A 19668-nucleotide genomic window follows, 5' to 3' on the forward strand; every position below is an offset into this window, starting at 1 on the left:
CTTTATACATGTCCCCTTGAAAATAGATGCAGAAGAGGGAGAAAGATCCCAGAATCAGTCTGGAGGGAGGAGCAGAGGACAGAACTTTCCTACATGCTATCAGCCAGCACACACAGCAGCCTCTTGGAAACGGGCACATACTGTTGATGCAATGTGTAAAACTATACGTTCCCCTGAGCTGTGGCATCACGTGGATCAGCTTGTTCTTTCAGGGCTGTGTTATAAGCGCCATCTGCCCTAGCAGTCTCTCAAGCTTAGAGTTGAAAAATCACACACAAATAGAACTGTTGTTTTACTGCGTTTGTTAGGAGATGACCACCTAATGTCAAGTAGTAAATGAAGGGAAATCTTCGGCAGCCTTGGTTGCCGTTTCCATTGTTTGTTATGGGAAAAAATAAAACAAATGCAGTTTAATTTTTTTTTCTGTCAAAATGTCATACACCAAGATGGAATCCAAGTCAGCAGGGTCTGTCAGATCTGGCACGTTGCTGTGACTTATGTTATAGATAGAAACCAAAATGCCTTTCATCAGGACTCCTTGTGTATTGGTTTTATACCCAAATGCTACACTATACATTTTCCTATATATTGGTTGAGAGCTGGGACAATACAGTATCAACATAAACATAACGTATGCAGTAACAAGCTGAGTATCTACATGCTGGATTTTACTTGCACACGCTGCACTCTAGCCATGACAAGCAAAAGGCTAGATCAATACACAGTAAGGAACACGCAGGAAATGTATACCAAAAGAATCATGTTCCTAGAACATTTGTGACTGTCAGCTTTCTCCTGTAAAAATAATAAAAGGACGTTATCTAAGTAAATACAGACGTCTGGATTGTATTCACCAGGGCTTAAGTATTACCTCTAGTTCTCTCAGAATTCCTGACTGTCCACAAGTTTCTAGATCTTCCAGTGCTTGAGACCAGAAATTCTCCTCGTGATCGGCTTCAGGATCGCCAATAAATCTAGAACCATAATAAAGCTTATATAGAATATGCGGAAGGTCATACAGGAACACCTAATATTAGGAATTTCCCAGTAGTAGTTTCCTAAAAGTTTGGATTGTTGTGAGGATACACTACCTTACTGCATTTACTGACAGCTGCTCCCTGTGTACCTCAGAGCTAAAATCAGACTCCTCTTCTCCAGACTGTGCTGCCCTGCTCTGTGGTGTTCCTGTCCATAAAATGGCCGACATGGAGGAGCATGTGACCATGCCCCGCCCACAGTGTCCACCACTGAGCCTGTATATGTCTATGGAGGACACAGGGCAGGGTCAAGTGTTTCTCCATACTGGCCATCTTATGGACCGAATCACCACAGAGCAGGGCACCACAGCCTGGAGGAGAGGAGTCTGATATTAGATCTATGCGGTACACAGGGAGCAGTTGTCATTATATACAGTGAATACACTTGCTAATACTGTACACAGAACTGTTTTACTATAAAGTGGCCAACCCCTTTAAAGGGGTTGTCCAGCGAAAAACTTTTTCTTTCATATCAACTGGTGTCAAAAAGTTACGATATATGGATTTGTAATTTACTTCTATTAAAAAATCTCAAGTCTTTCCATACTTATCAGCTGCTGTATGTCCATGTGACACAGTGCTCTCTGCTGACAACTCTGGCCGAGACAGGAACTTTCCAGAGCAGGAGAGGTTTTGTATGGGGATTCATAGAAAACCGAGACAGAGTTCCTGTCCCAGCCAGAGATGACAGCAGAGAGCACTTTGTCAGGCTGAAACCAAAACAACATTTCCTGCAGGACATATAGCAGCTAATACGTATGGGAATTTTTAATAGAAGTAAATTACAATTCTATACAACTTTTCGACACCAGTTGATTTGAAAGAAAAAGATTTTCGCTGGATAACCCCTTTAAGTCTGTTTAGAGTAGTGTGTATACTCCTGCTCTAATGGAAGGGGAAAAAGGTAGGAGGCAGCAAAAACTGCAGACACAGTGAGGGCGGGTTAAGACTACGTAATTCTCAAGGATAAATTCCGCGGAATTCCATTGCCTGTATGCGCTCACGCCCGCGTGCCTTTCCGCTGGCTCCATAGACACCATTCTATGGGCCGGCTGATTCCGCATTCCGCCGCAAGAATTGACGTGACAATTCTTTCGGCGGAATGCTGAATCTGCCGGCCCATAGAATGGTGTCTATGGAGCCGGCAGAAAGGCACGCGGCCTTGAGCACATACAGGCGACGGAATTCCACGGAATTTATCCGCGAGAATTCCATAATCTGAAGCCACCCTTATACTTCTCCCTTCCTGTGTCTGGAGGTACTATTCTAAAACTATGTGAACAGACTACAGGCCATGTTATGGGGCAGACAGGCCACATTTTACCCCAAAATTACATGGAGTCTGCTTCTCCTATTTATACAATTTTCTAATGCACTTCTATAAGATTATCGTTGATGAACCTGCAATTTTAAGTTTACCTTTACATTTTTATTTATTCATGTCTGAACGTAAAACATCAGCTGCTGTTTGCTCAATAACAGCCACAAATTAATGACACAAATGTTATTTTATACATTGTGTAAACCAATGGCCGTTGTTTCCATAGATTTTAATGGAAATCATTGAAGACTGAAAACAAAGGCTGTTATTTTAGTGCGTGAACATAGCTTTAGAATGTTAAGCCATTGCCATAGAATTCACCTTTAAATAACTGAAAATTGGTGAAAACTCCTTACTGCTGCAAACTGAAAATGTCACTTTATTAAAGTGGTAATAAATTCTGCTGACAATGTGGACATGAAACAGATCTGAAACAGAGTCCTGCACTGCAGATGGACTCTGCTATATAGAAGGGTTCTGTGGTTTTCCCTGACACTGCACTTGGGGGTGATTTACATATAGAGGGCACTTATGCTGGCCAAACAAATGTGAGAAAAAGTGCAGAATTGTGATTCAGCAAAAATGTAGCAGATTTAGCACCTAGATAGTTTTACTCAGCTGATTAGTTAATGAATGCCAGTAGATAGGTGGTGTACGTCTATACAGCATGCCAAAAAGCAAAGCTACAATCATGTCTTTAGCTGTTAGATGGGAGGAAACTGAAAGCATCAATAGCATGAGGTTATGCTGCGTTTACACGGAACGATTATCGTGCGATTATCGAACAATAATCGTACGTGTAAACGCAGCGAACGATCAAACGACGAGCAAAAAATCGTTCCTTTTGATCTTTGAACATGTTTTTAAATCGTCGTTGATCGTTCGCAAAAAAATTCGCAGATCGTTCCGTGTGAACAGTCGTTCGCCGATTTAAACAATGTGTGAGATAGGCTTAAGCTATTGCAAAACGATCGCAAAACGAATTTTTCGTACGATATATCTTACAGTCTAAACGCTAAAAGCTGTGATTTGTTGCTAATTGGCTATAGCTATGGACAGATTAATAAAGGCCAATAAGAAACACATGTAGTTCTACAGGTATGTACATCATGGCTACTCATATCACAACTTCCTTTTGGTGTGCATAGACACCATATCTAAATTTCTTGTTTCTACCTAGACCTGTGTGTCTCCATAGTAAGAGACTACAAACAAACTGTGTGGTCTGATTCTACAGTCATATTTCAACTCTCCACTTTGTACTAGACTATCAGATGCATTTCTATATTCTAGTACTGCTATTAGTGAAACACATTTAGAGTCTACTACAGCTTAATATCTGTAGTGAAATAGTGGTAGTAAAGGCACAGGTCCCAACAGTCTGTGAGGTCATAGACAGTGGAAGCAGCCACATTTTGCATTTGACACTTACAAAGTATGATTTTATTCAAATTAAACCTATTCAAGTCTGCAGCTGTAGTATCAATTACAGTACAGCAGATATTTTACCTATCACTATAGTCAGTATAGTAAGCTACATGTAGATATGGAGTCCTAGCATCATGGGATTGGATATACAGGTAAAAGACCACAATGGGGGCATTAGTAATACTGTTCAGTAATGACATATCAGTTCCATATGGTAAAAACAAAGCACTGTACAAGGATGGTATACAGAGGTACAACTTGGTGGTGCAGACATGATGCCCAAGCAAAGATGTGACGCATAAGACCTGCTATCTAGCAACCTGTATAGAACTTGAAGCAGCCTTTTTAAAGCAGCATATATAAAATTTTACCAAGCACACAATCTGAAAGCTTCTCCATAGGAATTAGGTTTATTTCTGCTAACCCTGTCAAACAGTGCGCTAGCACTTTCCACTTGATCTCCAATAAACTGTCAGAGCATTAAATTAAAAAGGGAAAACCTGTGGGCGCTGTAAATGTCAGCAGTAATTAAAGGGAGACATCTCAAATGTGATGGCACCAGGGATAGCAGCACATCTCTGCTAGTGGGTGGACTTGTCTGTACTGTACCATCAACCATCAAATAAAGAGCAGAACTTACCCACTGGCTGTTGGTCTATCCCACTCATCATCACTAAGTCCTATATCCTGATAGTGATTATTGGTTGGTCTATTCAAAGGGGACAAACTGCCCTTCTGTTTTGGGTTTCTCCATTCAAATGCATTGAAACTGAATCCAGAGGCTTGGAAATTGGGTCCTGAAATAGTCAAATGAACTGATTAAAATGGCAGCATCACTAAACACTAGGTTACATAGATATCAGCCAGGCTCATTGGCTACTTAGACCTTGGGATTTGTCATGACCTGACTTTGTATGCACAGAGGCTGTACAATGGCACATGGAGCCCCTAAGTAAGCCTTCCATACCCCACAGTACGATGCCAACACACAGCACCATATTCACCACTAGAAGCAATCGACTGTAGTTGTAAACATGACACATTATGTGGATCTTAAATGCAGTCTATGGCTCTATTAAAGAGAATCTGTCATGCTATTTACATTCCAAACTGCTGACACTGTTAGATATGCTAGGTCAAGAAGACATGTTCTGGAAGCATAAACTGATATATGTAAGGTACTGTGTGTGTCCCTGACCTAACAACTGACTAAAAACATTGTCACCAGTTTGGAACATGAAATACTATAATTACTATGTGCCACACATGATAATGAGCCAGAGTTGGGACAAGGGGTAGGCAAACACACTTGTGACTTCTCCTAGGAAAGCAGCTGCATCATCTGAATTTACCTTACAAAGTAAGTATGTGCATCCCACTGAGCTGCCTTTCATAACAATGGCCTATGTGTTTATGATATTTCCTTTAACTTCTTCAGGATCGGGCAAATTTTCATTTTGGCGCTTTAATTTTTTCCTCCTTGCGTTTAAAAGGGCGTAGAACTTCCCTTTTTTTCACCTACAGACCCACATAAACCCTTATTTTTTGTGCCACTTATTGTACTTTGCTATGGTAGACTTAATTTTTGCATAAAATACCTGGAAAACCGGAAAAAAACGGGGAAAAAAAATTTGCGCACTGAAATTAAAAAAAAAAGATTTTTTTTTCATGGGGGGGGGGGGAGGGGAGTTGTTTAGACCATTCGCCCTATAGTAAAGCAGACATGTTATCTATGTTCCTCAAATCAGTATGATTACAATGATATGTAACTTGCATAACTTTTATTTTATTTGACGTCTTTTAAAAAATTTAAACCTTAAATTAAAAAATCTAAATGCTCCCTAAAATTGCTCTATGACCATGCTTATAACACTTTTATCCTTTGGTTTATGGGACTGTGTGAGGCGTCATGGTTTGCGCCACGATCTTTACTTTCTATCAGTACCTTGATTGCATATATGCAACTTTTTGATCACTTTTTATTACAATCTTTCTGGATTTGATGTGACAAAAAATGACAAATTTTCTGGGTTTTTGCGCCTACGCCATTCACCGTGCGAGATCAGGAATGTGATAATTCAGTAATTCGGGTGATTACGCACGCAGCAATACCAAACATGTTTATTAATTTATTTTTATTTTTTAAATGGGAAAAGGGGGGTGATTTAAATTTTTATTAGGGGAGGGGGTTTTGTATTAATAAAAAAGTTTATATTTTTTTATACAGTTATATGAAGTACCCTGGGGGACTTCTATATACACAGCATTGATCTCCCATTGAGATCAATACTGTGTACGTAATAGAGCACCAATCCATTAGATCGGTGTTCTATTGGTCTGGTCTGTAGCAGACCAGATCAATAGAATACGAAGGCAAGATATTTTCTACTATATACAGTGGCGTAGCTACCAGGGTCGCAGCGGTCGCCGCGAGGGCCCCCCCTTGCCACTGCACTGCTCACCCCTTAAATTACTCTTGTGACCGCAAGCATTGATTTGCTTGCAGTCACAAGAGCGTGCTCGTCCGGGCCCCCAGCTGATGCGCGGCTGCCGGGGGTGTCCCGTCCTATCCCCGGCAGCGCGGCGCATCAGTGAGCTGCTTGGGGCCCTGACTTCCGGCACAGGAAGCGCACGTCAGAAACGCTTCCTGTGTCAGAAGTCACAGCCCCGGCGTACAGGGAGCTCACTGATGCGCCGCGCTGCCGGGGATAGGACGGGACACCCCCGGCAGCCCCGCATCAGCTGGAGGCCCGGACAAGCCTGAAGAAGAAGAGGATCGTTTTTTTGGTTTTTTTTAAATACTGCTTAGCATAGAGGAAAGGGGGGGGCATTTATAATGGGGGAAGAGAAGGGGGGGCATCTATAATGGGGGGGAGAGAGGGGGCATCTATATTGGGGGGAAGAGAAGGGGGGCATCTATAATGGGGAAAGAGAACAGGGGGGCATCTATAATGGGGGGAGAGGGGGGGCATCTATAATGGGGGGAGAGGGGGGGCATCTATAAGGGGGGAAAGAACAGGGGGGCATCTATAATGGGGGGAGAGGGGGGGCATCTATAAGGGGGGAAAGAGAACAGGGGGGCATCTATAATGGGGGGAGAGGGGGGGCATCTATAATGGGGGGGGAGAGGGTGGGCATCTATAATGGGGGGAAAGGGGGGGCATCTATAATGGGGGAGAGGGGTGGCATCTATAAGGGGGGAAAGAGAACAGGGGGGCATCTATAATGGGGGAGAGGGGGGCATCTATAATGGGGGAGAGGGGGCATCTATAATGGGGGGGTAGAGGGGGTCATCTATAAGGGGAGGGGGGGCATCTATAATGGGGGGGTAGAGGGGGTCATCTATAAGGGGAGGGGGTCATCTATAAGGGGAGGGGGTCATCTATAAGGGGAGGGGGAGAGGGGGAGAGGGGGCCATCTATAAGGGAAGGGGGTGCAACATGCAGTGGGGGCCATCTATATATACTATACCTACTAAATGAGGGTGTAAAGGGGACAGTACAGATGTGCAGTGTGTATAGAGATGAGGGTGGTGTCAGTGTCAGAAGACTAATATGTCTGTCTGGCAGATTCTGTGGATTTGTGGCTCGGAGAAATTCTCATAACGGCCCAGGGCAGATGGAGAAGAAGATGAAAAGGAAAGAACTCCGATCAGAGAAGACGTCCCCTGTGAGTCACCTGATATAACTGCACTGTAATGTATATGGTGTATACAACCTGTGTGGAGCTGCTTCCACCTCTATATGAGTGTATGAGGTGATAGTGATCTGTGTACAGTGGATCTTATTCAGTAGCAGCAGTGGTGGTATTAGTCAGTATGTGGTGGTAATATTTGTTACTTGTTATCTGGTTCTGTGTTTTATTGGTCTCAGTATACTGGTTTTGGTCAGTAACAATATGGTGGTGATGGTTGTGGTGTGGCGTTAATATTTGCCCCTTGTATACTTGTATTATTGGCAATATTGGTCTCAGTATACAGTAACAGTATGGCGGTAATATATATGGTGATAATATTTTCACTTCCTATATGCTGGTGTTATTGGTAATATCTGTCTTGGAATGTATATATATATTTACATACACACACATACACCTACCAGTAGCATCACTTGGTCGTAAAAGGGGGGGGGGCCCAAGTTGACCTCTCGCACCAGGGCCCAGGAGACATTAGCTACGCCCCTGACTATATATATCTTTTCTACTTAAAGGCTATACAAAACAGCACTAAATTGCCCATAATGGCTATCCACTACTCAATAGTTAGGACCCTATTACACTGACAGATTATCTGAAAGATTTTTGAGCCAAAGCCAGGAACAGACTATAAACAGAGAACAGGCAATAAAGGAAAGACTTAGATTTCTCCTCTTTTCAAATCCATTCCTATCTTTGGTTTTAAAAAAAATCTGATAAGGCTAGGTTCACACTGCGTTTTCAGCATCCGTTTAACGGATCCATTTTTTTTTAACGTCCAGAAAAATAGGGTCAGCAACGTTTTTTTGTCCGTTTTGGTCCGTCAAATAAAACGGATCCGATTTTTTTTATAATGGAAGTCAATGGAAAAACGGATGCACACAAATGAATCAGTTTTTTGCAATCCGTTTTTCATGCGTTTTTTGCAAAAAACGGATGCGTTAAACGGATGCTGAAAACGCAGTGTGAACCTAGCCTAATCTGTTGGTGTAAAAGGGCCCTTAGGCTGCTCTCACTGTGCAGTTTTTCAGTTCAGTTTTGAAACGGCCTAAAATGCATGTAGTTCTTAGTTACACAGTACAGCTAACAGCTGATTCAATACATGCTATACTTTTTGAGGAATCACAACTCGATGAAAACTTTACAAATTAAAGGAGGAACTTTTGATCCATTCCACAAGCACAACTGCAGTGTGTAATAGCACCCTAAGGCTGTGTTTCTATAGCCTTGTATTAGCTGCATTTATTTGTTTACATACATAGAGCCGGACTGATGTTATGGGCTCTGCAACTGTGTCTAAAGTAATTGTCTTGTAATCAGCATTGCCAGACCTCATCAGATTGTTAATGACAAGAAAAACACCTGTGATAAAGCCTGGTAATGTTATTTATATGGCAAAACCAATGCAGTCAATGTGGACAAAACTGTAGAGCCCATATAATCAGCTAGGCTCTAAACAAAGAAAAGCAATACTACTGTGAACATGGGACTATAACCCTACACTTGCTTATAAATGAATTATGATCATAGAGGTTTCAATCAGAACTGTAGTCAGAATGCTGTAACTGTTACTAATAGCCAACCCAGAGTCTCTAATAACAATGATCCGTATCTAGTTATGGTAGATCCGCAGTATTATTTCACCACCTTTGTAGTTTACCTGAGATACACAACAGAGCATTTGTCACAAGTTACCTTGGCTTCCGTAAGCAGTGTCCACAGCAGAGCCGTCCCAGGACTCAACTGCACTGTCTACACTTGGCACAGTGGTGGAATAGATATCTGAAAGGTTGCTGGACTTCTGGGTAACTGGGGTATCATCTTCAGCATCACACAGCTCACTTATTCTACTAGTTGGTGTAAATGCTTTTGGGCTAGTAGCTGAAAGAGAAAGAAAATATTTCTTCGGATAGACAGAAGAGGAGAGCATTCTACTTGATATTAAATGTATTAATTGGTTACAGTGGGCAAATGGATGGCAATGACAAGCATTACCATAATTCTAGAGCTTTGAAACGTTATTTTTTTGCAGTTTTCATAAAATCACTGTTTAGCTGCAGTGGAAGCAGAGTACTGTGTATTTCACATTCATAGGCTGGTTTCACACACAGTATATTTTAGGCAGTAGTTGGTCCTCATGTCAGGTCCTCATAGCAACCAAAACCAGGAGTGGATTAAATACACAGAAAGGATCTGTCCACACAATGTTGAAATTGAGTGGATGGCCGCCATATAACAGTAAATAACTTCCATTATTTCAATATAACAGCCGTTGTTTTAAAATAACAGCAAATATTTGTCATTAAATGGCGGCCATCCACTCAATTTCAACATTGTGTGAACAGAGCCTTTCTGTGTTTTCAATCCACTCCTGGTTTTGGTTGCTATGAGGACCTGACATCAGGACCAAATACTGTCTGAAATATACTGTGTGTGAACCCAGCCATAATCTGTGAGTCTTCCCCCCACGCCCACCCAATGATGTTGATTGTCAACTTTCTACCTATGGTACAACTTTCTACAGAGCCCTTATGGTGTCACACACAGTCTTTATATCACAGAATTACAAAGCAAAGTTTCAAGGGGAAAATTGGGGCCCAGGTCCGCCTAATGTGCCCATATCATAAACTGCCACTAAACTGGCTAATTCCTGCATTGTCTGTCAGTGCCAGTTGTAGCTGCTATGAGTGTCGCAGCAGTGCTTGTGTGGACATAGGGCAACCACTTTCACAGATTGCAAAGTTGTCTGGTCTAGAAGATTAACAAATCAGCACACTTGGGCACCAGGAGCTCTAAATAAATTATCAGTGTGCAGCACTCACATACAGGAGGGAGAACAAAAGTTAGAAAACTTCTGCCCCCTTCTATATTTTATTTTACGCACCTCCCAGCTCCTGTTCTGGAGCTCAGGAGTCTTCAATCCTGTCACAGTGACCTTTGTGTACTAAGGGCCCTATTCCACCGGACGATTATCGTTCAGATTATCGTTAAATCGTTCGAATCTAAACGATAATTGTTCGGTTGAAATGTAGTTAACGATTAACGACCGAACGAGAAATCGTTGATTGCTTTAGAAGACCTGGACCTATTTTTCTCGTTGCTCGGTTGCGAAACGTTCGCATTGAATAAGACATCATTCGGTCGTTTGCAATAGATACAAACGCAATAGCAAATAAATAGCGAATAAAAACGATTGCAATTACGATCATAAGTAACGATTATCGTTCCATGGAAATGAGTGAACGTTTTCAGGTCTTTTGCAATAGCGGTCGTTTGAGATCGTTAATGATTATGCAAATGATAATCATCCGGTGGAATAGGGCCCTAAGTGGCTGAGAAGACATGAGCCACAAACTATTTTCTAAAGCACAGATAAAAGAGGAATAAGGGCTGCCCCACCTGCTAATGATTGTATTTTTATAGTGCCCAAGGGGGACTTAAACACTGGAGGCAGGCCCGGCACTCCCAGTGTGACGACATGCCTCCATTAGAATAAAGCAGGGCCACGTCACTGAGGGGAGAGAATATTGTCACACTGGGGGCACCAGGCCTGCCTCCAGTGCATAGAGACTGGCCGGTGCACAAAAAAAAAAAAAAAAAATAGCGTCGATTGCAGGAACTGGGTGGAATTTAGAAAAAAGAAAAGGACCGCGCCATCGCTGATATGGTATGGAACGCTGTTGTGGATGGAGTAGGAAGCAAGAGAGAAGAGCTCCCGCTTACCACAGCCTAAAACCGGCCAAAACAACCGATCAGAGCGCTGTTGTTTGGAACAGAACATACCCATCAGGTGTCTGAGCTAACGGGGAACCCGAATATCCCATCTGCAATGGGGAAATATAAACGCAAAAGCGCACAGAAACTTACCAAGTTCTTCAATGTTAAGGAGCATGGGCAAGATGGCGCCGACGGCCGGCAGCACAAGGCGAGCAGGTCCACGCAGCCAGAGGTAAGAGAGGATTTCCCGGCTCTCCAGACATCACGGAATCCTGAGGTGAGTGGCGGAATGTCACTGAAAGACCCCCTGCTGTCTCTACCCTCCTCAGATAGCAGTTGCACCTCAGATGACTCTGAAGCTGTGGTGAATATGGCGGCCGGTAGTGATGACGCAGCACAGCAATCCATACTGCTGGACACACTAGTGGACCTCGATACCCCCTCTCTGCCTCCTACACCCCACTCCTGGAAAGGGACTCCTGTGAGAAACAAAGCCGGGCCTCTTGCTCCTGCTGTTAATGTTGGAGGCATTATGCATGACGGTGAAGCCCCAGTTACAGTCGCCATATTGAAAACCTTTATAGAGGACTTGAAAAGCACGCTGCAAAGCGACATAAAAGAAGTAAGAGCTGACATGCAGAGGGACATGAACTCCCTAGGGGACAGAACGTCCCATATAGAGAACAAAATGGGTGAATATGCGACAGCCCATAATGAGGTGGTGGACATCACTAATGACCTAGAGGAGGAGGTGGAACTACTAAAGATGAAGCTAGCTGATATAGAGGACAGGTCCCGCAGGAATAACCTGCGTCTGAGGGGCATACCTGAGACGGTCAAACAAGATGCACTATTGGAATTTGTGGTTGATTTTTTTCTCATGTCTCCTGCCTCAAGCATCCAACTCAGATCTTATCATTGACAGGGTGCATCGCTTGCCCAAACCCAAGAACTTAAGCAGGGATGTTCCAAGAGACGTTATCGTGAGAATTCATTTTTTCCATATTAAGGAGCAGATTATGATGGCTTCCAGAAAGGAACCGTCGCTTCTAGACAAGTACAAATCCATATCTATTTTTGCAGACTCTCCGCGGCTACCCTGGCTAGGCGCAGACTATTCGCTCAAAGCACTAAATTACTTAGAGATAATGCTATCTCCTACAAATGGGGGTTTCCGGTGAAACTTCTCATTACGTATAAAGGCTCCATAAAAGTAGCGCCAACTCCTGAATCCGCCATGAAGCTATGTCAAGAATGGGACTTAATCTCTGCCACAACTGCTGACTCACCTTCTTCATCGCCACAAGAGAAGAGACCTCACACGACGCTGACCCAAGAATGGACCACAGTCCATACCAGGAAGAAGAAACCCTAATACAGGCGGCATGAGGCCTTGATACCCCGGAGGCTAGACACACACCTAGCCTGAGTTTGTTATGAGTTTCTTTCAATTATTGCTTTGATTGGTGCTAGTGTTGCTCTATGCTGAATGGCTGTGAAGGGCATGTAACCGGGTTGTTGTTGGTTATGATGACCTTTCCCCCCAAGGACAGACATATAGTCTACATCACAGACTGTTTTATCTGTTTGTGTTATTTTGGTTCTTATGTTTTTATTCTTTGCTTGTTTACTTGCAGCCTTGTGCTAGTGGATCATCGTCCTTCCCACTCGTCCAGACCACGAGCGGTTTCTCAGGTGACAGACCCCGATTCTTCCGGTAGCTGCATAGAGCGCATTCATCATCTTCCAAAATGGGTATTAAATTATTATCCTTAAATGCCAAAGGGCTGAATTCTCCATTTAAAAGGTCCATGTTGTGGAGGGAGGCTAGATCGCACAACGCGGACATCCTGTTTATACAGGAGACACACCTCAATATAGCTGACATTCCTCGCCTGAAACATAAAAATTTCCCCTATGTTTACTCTGCTGCAGCATCCGGGAAAAAAGGGGGAGTTACCATTGCTATCAGAGATTCTGTGGCGGTGACAATTACACACAGTGTGTTGGACCCAAAAGGTCGATATGTCATGCTGACCTGCTTGCTTAACAACGTCACATATACTCTTACAGCAATTTATGCTCCAAACAAACGACAACATAGCTTTTTGATGAATTCATTAGCAATTATGAACAGGATTAAGAAGGGATATGTGATTATGGGGGGAGATTTCAATAAGGTTGTATGGCCGTCAGTGGACTCCACATCCTCATCTGTCTCTAAGGAACCCACTATATTCGCTCGAACCTTACATAAAAATAGATTATATGATATTTGGCGATTACAACATCCTTCCACTAACAACTATACTTTCTTCTCACACCCGAGGAAATCGTACTCACGTATAGACTACTTTCTAATTGATCACTTACTTATACCTAATGTACTTTCCTCAGATGTTGGAGATATATCATGGTCGGACCATGCTCCGATAACCATGGAACTTTCTGAACAATTTAGTGCCCCCAAAAACACTGTATGGAGGCTTAATACCTTTATTTTAAATCACCCAAAATACTGCACAGCCACAAAGCAGTCTCTACAAGAGTACTTTGACTTTAATGATAATGGGGAGGTGAGCGACATGTCTGTTTGGTGCGCCCACAAGACAACCATTAGGGGTCATTTTATACAGCAAGCAGTTCATGATAAACGCCAGAGACTTGAAAAACTTGTAGCATTACAAACCCGCCTATCCGACCTACATAGACTAAACAAACAGAAATTCAATGCGGATAGGGCGAAAGAGATAACAAAAGTTTCTGATGAACTTAATGCTTATAAATTCGAATTAACCTTAAAAAGCTGAAATCGCAGTATTATTGGCAGGGAAGTAGGCCGTCGGCACTACTTGCCAAACAACTTAAGGATAGAGCTGCTAGAGCAAGTATCCCGTTTATTTATAATACGCATAAAACTAAAATTATGGACCCTCAAGGAATTGCTAATGTCCTAGCCGAATACTATGAAACCTTATATAACCTAAAAGATGATCACTTTACCCCACAACCCAATCAGGAATTGATAGATAATTTTCTCCATAGTATCACCCTTCCCTCTCTATCCCCTGACCAATTAGAAACTATATCACGGCCTATAACCACCACAGAGGTCCACTTTGTTATTAAATCTCTCAAGAATAACAAATCACCAGGACCAGACGGTCTGCCCAACGAATATTTTAAAACACATAGCACTATCTTAGTCCCGTCCCTAGTAAGAGAGTTTAACTCTATAATGCAAGACGGCATAATTCCTCCCGAGATGCTAAAGGCATTGGTGGTCACACTACCCAAACCGGGGAAGTCCCCAGATACAGCGGCCAATTTTAGGCCTATTTCTCTCCTAAATGGAGACCTGAAGATATATGCAAAATTACTGGCACTTAGATTAGCAGATATCATGCCTGGGTTGATCTCCAGTGATCAAGTTGGATTTGTGAAGGGGCGCCAAACATGTGACGGCACCCGTAGGTTCATTAACTTGATGGCGGTTGTGGAAAGGTGGCAAACGCCTTCTCTGCTCCTCACCTTGGATGCGGAGAAGGCGTTTGATAGGATCCACTGGGGCTATCTGAGCTCAGTGCTAGAAAAGTTTGGCATCAGAGGCCCACTGTTACGGGCTATCATGGCACTTTACACTAACCCATCAGCTCAAATTTATTCTTAAGGACTCATGTCATCCCCCTTTCAGATCTCCAACGGGACCAGGCAAGGATGCCCGCTCTCCCAGACCATCTTTGTCCTAGCGATGGAACCCCTTGCCCAGCACATTAGAGAGGACCCTGGCATATCTGGAATCCAGATAGGCAAGCAGGATCATCGAATCTGCCTCTTTGCCGATGACATTATCCTAGCTTTGTCCGCTCCTGCGACATCTTTACAGATAGTTACCAATATTTTAAAACGCTTTGGTGAAGTGAGCTATTATAAAGTCAACCCGTCCAAGTCACTTATCCTTAATATGGGCCTGAAAGACTCTTTAAAATCCCACCTACAGCGAATATATCCCTATGTATGGTCTGATGGAAAGATTCCCTATTTGGGGATCACATTAACGTATCCCCTTAGCAAACTAGCTACAGTTAACTCCTCCATTCTGTTAGAGTCCCTACATAAAGATGTTGGAAAATATTTAAAATTGCTCATATCTTGGATAGGTAGGGTGTCTGCCGTGAAGATGATGCTTCTCCCCAAAGTTCTATATCTTTTCAGAAACCTCCCAATCCCTATGACAATGACTGTGCTGCGGAGGATACAGAAAGTCCTCAATAAATTTATCTGGGGTGGGCAAAGAATGAGGGTGTCGGAGAGAGTGATGTGCCAACCAGTACACCAGGGGGGTCTGGGATGTCCTGATGTTGTTAAGTACTACTACTCCTCAGTTCTGGAACAACTCAGACATTGGTTCTCGAAAGGGACCCCTAACTTATGGGTAGGGATAGAATCTACTTTTATGAACACCGCAGATCTTGGTACAGTACTGTGGGTATCTAGACTAACAACCAACTCACCTACAGGGATCTCACCCACCATTTTGGCGGGTTTGAGAGTGTGGAATAAAGATATTGTGAAAACAGAAATACTCCCCATACGCCCACTTACTCTGCCCCTGAAGATGCTGGAATATCTTATCCCGCACTCTAATTTTCAGACCTGGATAGACAAAGGCATCAAAACAATAGGAGACTTATACGACAATGGTATATTGGTACCCCACGCACATTTAGTTGTGAAATATAATATCCCTAATAGGGATTTCTATAAATATCTACAGATACGACACTGCATGAGGGACATAAAGGTTGAAAAAGATCCTGGAAAATCCCATTACGAGCGTCACTTCTTTAGTCCGCAGCTCCTTACTAAATCGATATCTATGGCATATAAGGCCTTACAACCCAGACTTGACACCCTTCCGTTTGTTAGCAAATGGGAACGAGACCTAAATATAACACCCAATGAGGAAAGTTGGTATCGAATGTTCACCGTAGTCTCCAAACTGTCACACTGCATTGGCCATCTGGAAGCATCTAGAAAATTGGTGTACCGCTGGTACCTAACACCCTACCGTCTTTCTAAAATCTACCCAGATTCCTCACCTTTGTGTTGGCGATGTAAGAAGGCAGTGGGGAACTTGATCCATGTATGGTGGGAATGCCCAATTGTGTCCCCATTCTGGGACAAAATTAGGGCACTTGTAAACAAGGTACTGATGTTCCCAGTGAGCTGGACTCCAGGGTTGGCCCTTCTTTCTCTGGCGGCTGACGACTTCCTAATTTCAGACATGACGGTTATGTTACATATTCTCATGGCCTCTAGAACAGCTATTGCCAAACGATGGAAGTCTGAGGAAGTCCCCAGTGTGGCGGAGATTGAAGCTGCGGTAAACTTTAATTTTAATATGGAACTCTCTATCGCCACACGAACCGACAGGCTTATGGCTGTTAGGAACAACTGGTGTAAATGGACGGATTACACACATCCCTGACCATAACAGTATTTGCCACAATATCCTTTAGTTGTGACATTTCTGTTTAGCTGACTTCAGTTTACTTTCAGTTTACTTTTGCTTTTATACCTAGACCTATGGCTGAGTGTTCTGGACTGTGGGGGACGCAATTTGGACTTCTGATCCTTGTTTACACTTATTATAACACATGGTACACGTGCTGCAAAAATGTTTGTTTGGTTGTATTGTTATAACTGTACTTATTTCACTGTGTTCTGATGTTTTGGCCCTATAGGGCTTTCAAGTTCTTCTTTAATTTGACTGTGACAAAGTGTTACCTTTGAAAATTTTTCAATAAAATACAAGTCATAAAAAAAAAAAGATATGGTATGGAACTTTTTTTTTTTTTACATAGGTCTGATGGTACAATCGCTTTAAAAAGTGTAAAGATAAAAATAAATTTAAAGTAAAAAGAAAACCTGCCCTAATAAATGTTCAAATCACACCCTTTTCCCAAAATGTCCCATATATCCCAAACTGGTATTAATATGATCAGAATTTAGAATATGGAGATTCATTTATTCTTTTTTATTTTTTAATAAACAATAAAAAAGTTAAAAATGGGTATCACAGTAATTGTCCTGACCTGCGCAATAAAGAAAACATATCATTTCAACATATCATTTTTCTAATTTCAGCAAAACATAACAATCACTGAGAAAAAAATTTAATTGAGTACTGAGTTCAAAAGTCTCCATTGATTCATTGCCCTATAAAAAATTTGGATATGCAAAAAAAAAAGGGTCCGTGGAGACTTAGTCATGAGTCTCAAAACACAGGAATAGCCAGATATCCCTACTGGTAAGGAAACCCATTGCTAAGGGGTGCCTCCTAGCGGGGAGATCACCAAACCACCTTGTTATGTTGCCCCTTAAGTCCCACTTAGTTGCGAGTATTAGGACCAGGGTGGCCCCTTTTATGTCAGTCTAACTCAGTTGCGAGTATTGCGACTTGACAAGGGATCACCAAAGCCAAAGTATTCTAATTTCAGTTCACAAATAATTTTGTTTGTGTTATTCTGTACATTGATGGTAAAATGAAGTACTATTGGTCCTGGAAAGCACAACCCTTCTAATGATGCCGTATATGAAAAGATAAAAGAGTTATGGTTTAGAATGTAAGAAGTAAAAAAATGTACCAAAAATCTCTGACAAGTGACGGGGTTAAAGGGATATTCTAGCGCTCAATAACTATCCGCACAGGAAACCAACTCTCCCAGCTGAATTGAGGCGTTAGAGGGGAAAGCACACTGCAGCTCCATTCATGGTCTATGGGAGCACAAATTGCTTAAACAGTTAGCACTCGCTATAGTAACAAGGTGTACGAACATACAATCCTTGCTGTTGACTCCTGTCTGCAGCTGAAAATGCCTACAATTCACCTAAGAACATCACATTTAGACCACATAGCAATGGAAGAAGGTGGACTGGTCTGACAACTAAGGAATGGCGTTTTATGAAACACATCAGAGAACCTTGGACTAATAATGGATCATTTTTGTTTTGATATAATGTAGTAGTAGACATTCTCTTTTTGATAATTTTTGTAATTTAGGTTGTTACATAAATTTCCCAATGATGTGGCTTACCATCTGTTTGCTTCTTGATTTTTAAAGTAACTGTTTCTCCTGCCATCTGCAGTAAATGAATAGCTTCACTCAAAGGTTTTCCTTTCAGACTGTTACTATTTATGGCTAGAATTCGATCCCCTATGTGGATTGCACCCGTTCTAAAAAAAAAAAAAGGGAAAGAAAAAAAAAGCAGAAAAATTGAATTGTGCAAACTAAAGATTTTACAGTAAAAACAAAGCGAATCGCTTCCTTAGCTCGGCAGTTGGCTTATCAGATGGCTGCCTGTGAAGTCCATGTCGCTCCTCACTGGGCGCCTATAAAAGCTGGTTCCTGTCCTGGGAAACTTTTTCTCAATTACCCCAGGACTGGTTCCAGCTTTTCTCAGCACCTGGGAAGGAGCAGCGTGGAGTTCAATGCCTGTAAATATCAATGGCTGATTTCTCTGCCTCACTGTGCAGCAGCAGCAGCAGCACTCCTGACACAGGCTGCTTCTCCAATTGTAATGTCTATTCTAATGCTAATATGCATTACAATTTGGAGATATCTGAAGGCCCGGATGGAACACCATAAGCCGATATGTCTGTGTAATAGAAGCAGTGGCAGCAGACTGCCTCTGACTTCAATGGGCCACAGAGACAATCTAAGGATTGTCCGGGCAGCCCCTTCTGCAGCTTCCCACGCCCCTTCCCTCTGCTCACTTTCTGTACATGTAATAGCACAGGCAGGAAGCGGATAACGAGGATGAAACAAGCGCTGATCTCACAGGTCGGCGCTTACTTCCTCCTCTCAAGGTGCTAGGACTAGTTAAAGTTACATGAGGATTGGGAATTCTGGTAGAAATATTCAGCTTTGATCAACTTTCTGATGTTGGTGGTAACACCTTTTTGCATTCTGACTTCTCTACACAGGTGTAAAGGGTAAATTTAGCGGTTTTCATACCTTATTTTAGATCATACGTCATGGTGCTTGATTAAGTAAAAAGTCATCTTTTATCAACTGCAGATTGTGTTAAGTGGGCGGGGCCTTGTGGTAGCAGCGCCACTTAGTCCCGCCCACAACACCACAGTTGGCCCCGTCCCTTGCCGGCTATTGGAACAGGCTGGCCAAAAGGTCTAGACCCCAACCCCTTTAAGTGGCCGATATGGGCGGGGCTAAGTGGCGCTAAAGCTGTGAGGTCACGCCCACTTAATACAATCTGCAGTTGATAAAAGGACACTTTTTACTTGAACAAGCATCATGACGTATGATATGAAATATGGTATGAAAACTGCTAAATTTACCCTTTACACCTGTGTAGAGATGTCAGAATGCACAAAGGGGGTGAAAGTGTCACTTTAAGTCAAGCTCTTTGTTCTTGAACTTAAACCCTCATGAAGGGGCTCATTCACAT

At 42.5% G+C, this 19668-nt stretch overlaps 1 protein-coding gene across 17 annotated transcripts in view; it reads right to left on the reverse strand.

The window, feature by feature from the left end:
• The window catches only part of GRIP1 (glutamate receptor interacting protein 1), a 386720-nt gene that overhangs the window by 10932 nt on the left and 356120 nt on the right, over window positions 1-19668 (reverse strand). For 13 of the 17 annotated variants that reach the window (XM_069974745.1, XM_069974727.1, XM_069974717.1 and 10 more), the window contains 5 exons: window positions 18297-18436; window positions 9175-9360; window positions 4427-4583; window positions 872-974; window positions 751-795 (listed from right to left, as the gene is read on the reverse strand). In XM_069974745.1, the coding sequence (XP_069830846.1) occupies window positions 751-795; window positions 872-974; window positions 4427-4583; window positions 9175-9360; window positions 18297-18436 (631 nt within the window). The remainder of the gene's footprint in view (window positions 1-750; window positions 796-871; window positions 975-4426; window positions 4584-9174; window positions 9361-18296; window positions 18437-19668) is intronic. The other 4 variants (XM_069974831.1, XM_069974821.1, XM_069974736.1 and 1 more) reach the window with 1 other exon arrangement.

Source organism: Dendropsophus ebraccatus, chromosome 1 (assembly GCF_027789765.1).
Source record: "Dendropsophus ebraccatus isolate aDenEbr1 chromosome 1, aDenEbr1.pat, whole genome shotgun sequence".
NCBI classification, from domain to species: domain Eukaryota; kingdom Metazoa; phylum Chordata; class Amphibia; order Anura; family Hylidae; genus Dendropsophus; species Dendropsophus ebraccatus.